Raw genomic sequence first — 11,357 nt, 5'->3', positions numbered from 1 at the left:
ACAACTCACAGCAACCTCAAACTCTTTTTTTTTTTTTTTTTTTTTTTAAATAGAGTCTCACTGTGTTGCCTTAGGTAGAGACCACGGCATCATAGCTTACAACAACCACAAACTCTTGGGCTTAAGCTATTCTCTTGCCTCGGTCTCCCAAGTAGCTGGGACTACAGGCACCTGTCACAATGCCCAGCTATTTTTTTGTTGTAGTTGTCATGTTGTTTAGCAGGCCCAGGCTGGGTTTGAACCCGCCAGCCCCAGTGTATGTAGCCAGAACTCTAACCACTGAGCTATGGGCGCCGAGCCAGAAATGAAGTCATTTTATCAAAAAGATACCTGCACCCAAGTATTTATCACAGCACAATTCACAATGCACCCTTCAATTCATGATTAAAGTGAGATTTTTATTATACACATACATACACGCATATATACATATACTATATATATATAATTGCATACCACTCAGCCATAAAAAGAAATTAAATAATGTCATTTGTACCAACATGGAGAGAACTAGAGACCATTATCCTATGTGAAGTGTCTCAGGAATGGAAAACCAACACCACATGTTCTCACTACTAAGTGGGAGCTGGGTATTCAGCTCTCACTGAGTACACATGGGCACAAACCAATATAAAGGACAGGAGAAACCAAGAGAGGAGTCCAGGAGGGTAGGCATGGGTCACCTATTGGGTACAAAGAACACTATTCTGGTGATGGGCACACCAAATGCTCTACCATAAGCATTATACAAAATATCCTTGTGGGCTCAGCACCTGTAGCTCAAGCAGCTAAGGCACCAGCCACATACACCAGAGCTGGTGGGTTCAAATCCAGTCCAGGCCTGCCAAACAACAATGACAACTACAATCAAAAAATAGCTGGGCGCTGTGGCAGCTGTCTGTAGTCCTAGCTACTTTGGAGGCTAAGGGAAAAGAATCGCTTAAGCCCAGGAGGTGGAGGTTGCTGTGAGCTGTGATGCCACAGCACTCTACCCAGGGCAACAGCTTGAGGCTCTGTCTCAAAAGAAAAAAAAATCCTTGTAACAAAAACACTTGTACCTCCTTAATTAATATTTTGAAATTTAAAAAAGGATCAGGAAATTGACATTGGTACAACCCATAAAGCAAGTTCATATTTCACCAATATTATACACACTCATTGTGGGAACGTATAGTACTCTGCAATTTTATCATGTGTATGGATTTGTGTAACTGCAAGTATAATCAAGATGTAGAAATGTCCCATCAGCATGGGACTCTGGTGTTACCACTTTAACCACACTCACCCTTTCCTTATCCCTAATTCCTAGCAACTACTCATCTGTTCTTCATTTCTATAATTTTGCTACAACAAGAATGTTACATTAACAGAATCAAACAGTATATAATCTTTTCAGATTGAGTTTTTTACTTGGCACAATTCCCTTGACATCCATCCAAGTTGCTGTGTTTATCATTAGTTTATTCTTTTTTATCACTGAGTAGTATTCCACAGCATGACTATACCTCTCACCCTCTGGCAGACATTTCAGTTGTTTCGGTTTGGGGTTGTTACAAATAAAGATATTATGAATAAGGACAACCAAAAAAGACTACCATGAAGTAGTCTTACCAAAAAGTAAATAATAAATTGAACCCAAAGCTGATCAAGCCTACCAATTCACCAAATATGAAGAGAACAGAAGAACAAGATAAACTATAACACAAGAATGCATTCAGCAAAATCCTGACTATTTGAAACCCTGTAACACATACAGGGTGGCCATAAAGTTTGTGTGCAATTTAAAATAGCATGCAGGCTCGGCACATGTGGCTCAAGCGGCTAAGGCGCCAGCCACATACACCTAAGGTGGCGGGTTCGAATCCCTAGCCCGGGCCCGCCAAACAACAATGATGGCTGCAACCAAAAAATGGCCAGGCGTTGTGGCGGGCGCCTGTAGTCCCAGCTACTTGGGAGGCTGAGGCAGGAGACTCGCTTGAGCCCAGGAGTTGGAGGTTGCTGTGAGCGTGATGCCATGGCACTCTACCCAGGGGGACAGCTTGAGGCTCTGTCTCAAAAAAAAAAAAGCATGCAATTTTGTATAATCCCATTTTTTTAAAGCAAATAATAGGAGGAAAAGGAGGCATAGAAGAAAAGGAGAATAGATTTTAAAGTACTTAAACCAATATATATAAAACAAAACAAAATCAGGCAAATTTAAACCACAGTGTTTAAGAATGTACACTCGAATGATAAAACTACAATATAAAGAAAAACAAAGGAGTGGTTCCACTAGAGAAGTTACTTTGGGGAAGAATATAAAGTTGTGCTGCACCTGGGGCATTGGACTGCCTCCCTGACTTAGATGGTACTTACAAGAGTACTTATAACTACTCATTAAGTCTATATTTGCTTAAGTTTTCTATATTGCATATTATTTTACAGTATTAGACATTCAAAAATTATTGCTCCTACAATTAACAATCACCAAAAGATTAAAACAGGAAATCTTCTTATACTCAATGAACTTGTCCAATCCTCCCTCAATAAAGAAACAAAAACAAAAGACCCCTAAGCAAAACTGTACTTCATTTCCTGCCAAGCCTGGTAATCTTTGCCCCCCTCACCCTTTTCTTTGAATTACTAGTCTTGCTTTTCATTTACAGACATTTCTTATATATTGTGTATTAAAGAAATTAGCTCTTTGTAGTGCAAAGTCCTTCCCATTTGTCTTCAGTTTATTTTTACCTTTTAAATTTCACCTGACCCTTAAAAAGACCTTCTTCCAATATTTTTAATAGCCCATGTTTTCTTTTTGTTATTTTATGTTTTATTTTTCACTGCAAAAATTCTCACCTGCCTACATTTATTTTGGTATAAAATATGAGGCAGGAATCCAGCTTTTTTCCAAATGGTTATATAGTTTTTATTTTTTCTTTTCTTCAGTCATTCACATTCATTAAAAGCATTCAAAGAACTTAAACATATCACACCAACCCAAATAAATCAAGTACAAAAAATACTCATATAAAGTTGTTCACATGTAGATCCCAGAATTACTGGTTACCTTGGATAAAAAAAAAAAAAGGAAACAAAAAGAAAGAAATAGAAAAATAGATTCTATTAAATTGAAGCTATTTGAAACTAATGTTGTGCTTGGGTTAAAACTTCCCTCACACCTACATCTGCTCCAAGGAATGTTAAGAAGTCACTGAAATCGCTTTCCGGTGCGGAGTCTGGAGACGTTGCGCAGAAATGGCACCTCGAAAGGGGAAGGAAAAGAAGGAAGAACAGGTCATAAGCCTTGGACCTCAGGTGGCTGAAGGAGAGAATGTATTTGGTGTGTGCCACATCTTTGCATCCTTCAATGACACCTTTGTTCATGTCACTGATCTTTCCGGCAAAGAAACCATCTGCCGAGTGACTGGTGGAATGAAGGTGAAGGCTGACCGAGATGAATCCTCACCATATGCTGCCATGTTGGCTGCCCAGGATGTGGCTCAGAGGTGCAAGGAGCTGGGCATCACTGCTCTACACATCAAACTTCGGGCTACCGGAGGAAATAGGACCAAGACCCCCGGACCAGGGGCCCAATCAGCCCTCCGAGCCCTGGCCCGCTCTGGTATGAAGATAGGGCGGATTGAGGACGTCACCCCCATCCCCTCTGACAGCACCCGCAGGAAGGGGGGTCGCCGTGGTCGCCGTCTGTGAACTGGACTCCTCATATTTTGCGTTAATAAATTGCCGTGGTATAAAAAAAAAAAAAAAAGAAGTCACTGAAATCTACTCTCTTGCTCTGATAGAAGAGGCCACTATGACATAAGTATTTCTTTAAAATATACCTAATGAAACTCTCTCCTGTGGCTTGTGGCTCCTAATGGAAAAATATGTAAAGGCCTCCTTTTTGTCTTCTACAATCTTAGGCAACCTTGGGAAACTGATGGCCAAGGCAGTGCTCAAAGGTACAAGGGGGGCGGGGGGGGGGGGCGCTGTTGGTATTAAAATAAATATTTACTCAATAATCTTTTAAAATGCTCAGAAATATAAAAGACTTACAACAAATGTGGCTAGAATATCACATACTTAACATGATAAATATTCCTAGAAAAAATTATACTTGGTGGTAGTTATGAGTTTTTTTAGTGTACAGCTGAATTCTATTTGTTAATATTTTATTTAGGAATAAAATTAATATTCATAAGAATGGTTTGTCATGTTTTTTCTGCTATATTTATCTGTTTTAATATCAATATTATGCTCATTTCATAAAAAGATTTTAGTTTTTCTACTTTTAACACAACCTAAGAATTTAAAGAACATCTGAATCATCTATCACTTAAAGGTTTTGAAGACAGGGCAGCGCAGTGGCTCCAAGGAGTAGGGCACCGGCCCCATATGCCAGAGGTGGAGGGTTCAAACCCAGCCCCAGCCAAAAACTGCAAAAAAAAAAAAAAAAAAAAAAATGGTTCTGAAGACCTCTGACAATCCCAAGTGTTGGTAAGCAGGTAGAACAACTAGAATTCTTATATACTATTTCAAACATTTAAAAACTCTATCTAGCCATACCTGCTGACTAATCCACCAATTCAACTTCCGTATACATACTAAGAAAAATGAAAATTTGTCCACCCAAAGACATGCAAAAGAACAACAATAGTAGCTTTATCCAAACAGCCACAAACTAGAAATGCTTATGTCCATCAGCTGGGAAATGTATATGATAAAACAGATGAGCTTACCAAACACTGTGTTGAAAAAAAGATGTGCCACACAGAAGAGCACATACTATTTTTATATTAATTTCAACAATAAAACTAATTAATGGTGATAAAAGTTAAATAGCATATGCTATTTGCGGGAAGAAATGACTTCCGACAGTATTAGACATTCAAAAATTACTGCTCCTACAATTAACAATCACCAAAAGATTAAAACTAGAAATCTTCTTATACTCAATGAACTCTATAGTTGGAAGGTTCCTAAGAATATGGTAATGTTCTATATTTCAATTTTGATATTTAAACTATACGCTCATTTTGCAAAAATTAATCAAGTTATACACTTATTTATTTCATCCTGTTTATTGATGTAAAAAGTAACACAGTAAATTATACAAATTAAAAGTGTTCTAACAGTTTGAAAAAGATGGTCCACTATAAAAGGAGTGAAAGATAATGCTAAGGAACATGGGACTAGCAAATGCAAAAAGCTATTACTATTTCTGAGGCTAAGTTATAAGCATTCAAGAAAGGAACACTTCACTGGACAGGCTGTGGTGACAGCCCACTGGGTGGCAGAGTAGCTCTCTGCAGTGCCAACGGGGCTGGAGCTGCTCCACAGGAATCTGCCCAGTGGAGCACTGAGGGAGGAGAGAAGCTGCCTATGCCGCGCTAACAAAACTTAGAGAGCCCAGCTGACAGTGACAACTCAGAAACCTCAGGAAAAAAGAAAAACAAGCACACTACAATAAGCCAAGCCCCTTCCACTGCTAAGTCTTGCAGTACACCTTCTACACCTTCTTCACCTTCTACTAACAAAATCTAACATTATTCTGGAAAGGAAAAAATGTTTATAGGATCTAGTTGAAGTATCTCAAATAGAACAAAGGATGGTGAATTTGGAGCTGAAAGGGAATAAAATGATGACTTGTACAAATGTAGACTGATAAACGTTTATGTATGTATATATACCTGTGTGATAACCAAGAACATTTTCATCACACTATAAAGTTCCCTAGTGCACCTTTCTGCCAACCCCCATTCTTGTTCTTCCAAACGTAGGCTCATTAATGTACATCTCAGGATATGCCACTTATTTACTTTAAAGAACACAATGCTGCCAGCTTCGTCTGCCGTCTGTGTCTCAGACCTGACAGTGTTCCCATTCAGCATCCTCCCATACCACCTATTTGACCTTCACTGCACTTGGCAACCCCTTATTTTCTAGTTCAGGACTACAAAAGTATCCTAGTTTCTGAGAATATGAAATCTGTTTCTCAATCTCCTTATTGCTTTTCAGACAACTTATGAGAGGAGTAAATGGGAATTATTTAAAACAGGTAGTCCCTGCTCAAAAAAATAACACAGCCACAAACTCATTAAGTTAGTGAGTTTTCTAAAGAATTTAAAATATTAATTTGAATTAAACAATCACTTCAGTACATCACTGGGTTTTTTTCTAATAATGAAACCAATAGCTACATTAAGGTTTGTATGAAATACACTGGAGGGCACAAGTGAAATCTATCCATGTAATCTCAGCCCACTTGGCTCAATGCAAATCTACTATTATAGTAGCCAATGCAACAGAGAAGTTTCACAGAAAAAAGAAAAAGTTTATCATCACATAATCCATTACATAATCTGACCACTTCTTTTCCCTTGATATTAAATGAAATGCAGATGCAAGTGAAAAGCACATCAAGATGCAAATCAATACTGCCCTTTGCTGAAATCACTCACTGGTATACTCCATATTAGCATATTCACCAAAATTTAATTGTAAACAGAGTAATTATGGTACTAAAGTTATTAAATACACAAAGCAAGCTTGGAACTATACATATTCAAATAGAATTTCAGTGGCAGATCAACTTTTATATCTGAAACAATACCCTAATTAATAGTCAGCTCTGATGATAAAATGGTCCTCTGTTTTTCAGATAACATTCCAAAAAAAGTTCTGCTATGAATATTAAAATAAAGTTTTATGAATAGGTTTTAAAATTTTCAATAGCTATATTTATCACAATATGGTACTGTATTTAGACAACTGGCATTTTTCAAGTCCTGGATTCAAATCTGAAATTTTTTTTAATCTTCTGCTGAAGAGAGAAAAAAAGCTTGAATGAATCACAACAATGACACTTACACTTAATGAGTTCTACGAATTCACCATACCCAAATTGGAAGATTGTAATGCTGAATAAAGCTCGTTATACACTGGGTACTCAGAAATTTTTTCCTAAAACAGACAGGCATGTAAGTTCCTTTAGGGGGTCGTATATTTTTATGAAATTTTCCTTAAAGTCATAAGCTTCTCTGATGTGTTTCATATCATATAGAGACACGCTAATTCAGGGATAATTTTGGACAACCTGGACTATTCAACGTTCTGTTAACATGGTGCTAACAAATTCTCATCTCCTCTCTTCACGGTGTAAAACCTTTTCTTACATATACACCCCTCTCTATACATTTATAGAAAATTTTCCCATACCCAAAGATCTATCTCTTCCTCAGTCAGTTTTAACCTCTGAAGTTAACGGACTTATTGCACAAGATTAATGAATGTTCCCTCTAAATTAATAAGCTCCCTGTATACAAGAACTGCCTTAGCCACAATACATTGTGCTTGGTAGAAATTCAATAAATTGGCTCGGCGCCTATAGCTCAACCGGCTAAGGCGCCAGCCACGTACACCTAAGGTGGCGGGTTCGAATCCCCAGCCCGGACCCGCCAAAACAACAATGATGGCTGCAACCAAAAAAACAGCCGGGCGTTGTGGCGGGCGCCTGTGGTCCCAGCTACTTGGGAGGCGGAGGCAGGAGACTCGCTTGAGCCCAGGAGTTGGAGGTTGCTGTGAGCTGTGAGGCCATGGCACTCTACCCAGGGGGATAGCTTGAGGCTCTGTCTCAAAAAAAAAAAAAAAGAAATTCAATAAATTTATAAACTTAAACAGAAAAAAGGTTAAGTTAGTTTTTTCCCCAAGCATGCTAATGTACGTACCACCCAACTGCAATGGATACTGTCACTCCTTTAAAAGCCTAGTAATCATTCTCTATAATGATAATGTCACATCCCATTTTTTCTTCATCAAAACTATAATTCCTCTTCCTAACTCATAATTCTCAGATAATCTAGTTAGAGAAAAATAGAAGTTTCTCAGCTTCCTTCTTTCCTGTCACAACACAAAGAAGCCATCTTCCTCCTATCTCATCCCCTCCAACTTTCTAAGGACTTACACTATTAAGTAAACCTTCCCTCATATATTCAATGTCTCCCTCAACTGGATCCCTAACAGCTGTTATCTGTCTGTCTATCTCTCTATCTATCTGAGACAGAGTCTCACTTTTTAACCCTGGCTAGATCACAGCAACCTCAAACTCCTGAGCTCAAGCAATCCTCTAGCTTCAGCCTCCAAGTAGCTGGACTATAGGCTCCCACAACACCCGGCTATTTTTAGAGATGGGGTCTCACTCTTGCTCAGGCTGGTCTCCAACTCCTGAGCTCAAGCAATCCACCCATCTTGGCCTCCCAGAGTATTGGGATTACAGGCATGAGATACCATGCTCAGCTTCCATCAGCTTTTACATATACTCATGGCTCTGCCACTTAAAAAATAAAAACTAAATGTTTTACTCCCCCTCTTCTATCATCCCTTCTTTCCCATTACCATGCCAAATATCCCAATAATGATGTGTACTTACTAACATTTCCTTTCTCATCACTTCCTGAACTCACCCTATCTGGGCTCCATCTTCCTGACTCCTAAATTTAAATCCTATTAAAGTTACCAGGGAGTTCCACACCATAGAATACAGCTGAATTGGCCTGCTCAGGGCCTGCTCAGGGCACTGTTTTTAATTCCCTCTTCCTGGGAACGTTCTCTTCCTTTTGCTTCACAATACAATACTGGAATTCACTCTACCATTTAAGCAACACATAGCTCTAGATCAGTGGTTCTCAACCTTCCTAATGCCGCAATCCTTTAATACAGTTCCTCATGTTGTGGTGACCCCCAACCATAAAATTATTTTCGTTGCTACCTCATAACTGTAATTTTGCTACTGCTATGAATCGCAAAGTAAATATCTGATATGCAGGATGTAGTTTCATTGTTACAAAGGGGTCTCGACCCACAGGTTAAGACCACTGCTCTAGATAATTTGGGGAGAAAATTTCAAGATGAAATAATGTTGTTCTTTCTAGGAGCTTGTTCTGCTGTATGATACACAGTTTTCCAGGGCTGTATGTTAAAACAGCAAACCTCCCTACACTTCCACAGCTTACACCACAATATAAATTTTATTATATGAAAATAAATTACATAAAACTATGCTATTAAATAAAATTAAAATCTTTGGAAACTCAGGATGGAAGCATATACTTGAAAATATAACTGATGGATAATGTTTGTTGTGTCAAGGACACAAGGAAAGAGTTTACAGATCACAAGAGTGTACCAGGTCACAAGGAAAGAGTTTACAGTCTCAAAGAGGTATCAGTACAACCACATGCTTAGCAGCATTATTTACAACAGCAAGAGGATGAAGTAACACAAGTGTCCATAAACTGGTGAATGGATAAACAAAACATGGTATGTATATACCATGGAATATTCTTCAGCCTTAAAAAAAAAAATTGACACATGTTACACTACAGATTCTTATAATCTTGAGGACAGTATATTTTATGAAATACCAGTCACAAAAAGGCAAATATTGTGTGATCCCATTTATATAAGGTAGTCAAATTCACAGAAACAAAGCAGAATGGTAGTTGCCAGAGGCTGAAGAGACATAACATTTCAAATCTGCAAGATGAAAATGTTCTAGAGATCTGTTTCATAACAATATGAATACATTGTACATTATAAATGATTAAGAAAGCAATGTTTGTTCTATGTTTTTAACCACAATTTTAAAAAGTCTCTACTGGATGGAGCTGAAATACATTCTTCTTAGTAAAGTATCACAAGAATGGAAAGACAAATACCCAATGTACTCAATACTAATATGAAATCAATATATAAACAATTACGTGTTCCTGTAACAATAAAACACTATTATAGTCCAGTTTGGGGGTAGAGGAAAGGGGAGAGGGAGGAGGATGTATGGCAGAAAGACGGAGGATAGAAGGCTGGGTCTCACTTAATGTGCACATTGTGAGGGTGTATGACAAGCCCCCTGGGTGAGGGGCTCTTCTACAGATGGAAGTTTACCCTGAAAGTGAGAACAGTGTAACCTAAATATTGTACCTTCATATCAATTTGAATAAATGTTTTAAAAAAGCCTCTAGATGCAATAAAATAGACACAGAAATTCAGTTGAATCAAGATAATAGTAATATATGTTCTTGTTGACAATGAAGTTATTCCTTCCACAAACAACTAGAAAAGCATTAAGTGGTATTTTTTCAAAGACTGTTCTTATACATGCTACTTATATAAATCTACTAGTTATCACAGCAATAAATAAATGTTAACTGTGAATTATGTAAATTCACAAATAAGAGTAAAGACATGGCCTGTTCATTCATTGACTCACTCTACAAATAGTCACTGACAACCTACAAAGTGCCAAGCACTGTGCTAGGCACTTGCTACATCTCATGGAACAAAACAAAGCTCCCATTCTTTTGACACTTATATTCTAGCAGAAAGAGATATATAATAAGAACAAGTAAGTTATTTAACTAATATTTTAGAAAAGGTAGTTGTTATACTTAAAGCAGGTGATGGGAGATAGGGTATAGGCAGTAGAAGGCGGCAGGGTAAGCTTCCCGTAGTGAACAGAGTGGCCATGGTCAACCTCCTTCACGCGGACTTTGCTCATCAAAGCAAAGCCTTGAAAGAGGTGAGGAAATTGGCCATGTAAGGATCAAGAGCCTAGGCAGAAGGAAGAGTTAGGAAAAGATCTTAAGGTAGGAGCATGCCTACATCAGTGTGGCTGGTATGGTGTTAGCAAGGGAGAAAGTTGGAGATGAGAGGTTAACACAGGAGCACAGATCAAGTATAACCTCGAAGAGAAGACCTCTGTTGGAACTCTTGACTTTGGCAAAAGGGTCACAGACTTCAGTAAGCTTTTAGAACAAGCTATATACCTGCATTTTAATTCACAATGTTTCAATCAAATTAAAAATCATACTGCGTATGACTGAGTCAAGACAAACTCTCCCACTGAACTAATGCTCATCAAAGTTTTTACATTTTGATGTTTTTCACTTATATATATTAATCATTCCCATATAATCATTCACTTTTATATATTAATATATTCCATCTGTAGACTAAGCTATGTAAGCTTAAAACAAATCCTAAAGGTTAAGCTCTTCTTGTAGAGCCTTTGTCACAAAAGTAACAAGAATGAATGGGTTTGTAATGGATCAAATTCCATGCCTAAAAAGTAGGATAGGACTAGGCCCAATTCTCCTTAAACTTAAATATTAGTGGCTCGGCGCCTATGGCTCAACCGGCTAAGGCGCCAGCCACGTACACCTAAAGGTGGCGGGTTTGAATCCCCAGCCCGGACCCGCCAAACAACAATGACGGCTGCAACCAAAGAATGGCCGGGCGTTGTGGCGGGCGCCTGTGGTCCCAGCTACTTGGGAGGCGGAGGCAGGAGACTCGCTTGAGCCCAGGAGTTGGAGGTTGCTGTG

General features: G+C 38.4%; 2 protein-coding genes across 2 annotated transcripts in view; one reads left to right on the top strand and one right to left on the bottom strand.

Annotated features, from left to right (window-relative positions):
* VRK1 (vaccinia related kinase 1) overlaps positions 1–11,357 on the bottom strand; it is a 111,412-nt gene that overhangs the window by 70,933 nt on the left and 29,122 nt on the right. The window lies entirely within an intron of this gene.
* LOC100964763 (40S ribosomal protein S14) lies at positions 3,188–3,748 on the top strand. The gene has a single exon (XM_003787026.2). The coding sequence runs from the start codon at positions 3,235–3,237 to the stop codon at positions 3,688–3,690; it is 456 nt and encodes a 151-aa protein (XP_003787074.1). The 5' UTR covers positions 3,188–3,234; the 3' UTR covers positions 3,691–3,748.

The sequence above is a fragment of the Otolemur garnettii genome, unplaced genomic scaffold (genome assembly GCF_000181295.1).
Source record: "Otolemur garnettii isolate 467f Iridium unplaced genomic scaffold, OtoGar3 scaffold00020, whole genome shotgun sequence".
NCBI classification, from domain to species: domain Eukaryota; kingdom Metazoa; phylum Chordata; class Mammalia; order Primates; family Galagidae; genus Otolemur; species Otolemur garnettii.
Note: the sequence above shows the minus strand (reverse complement) of the source record. Positions and strands in the feature narration are given on the sequence as shown.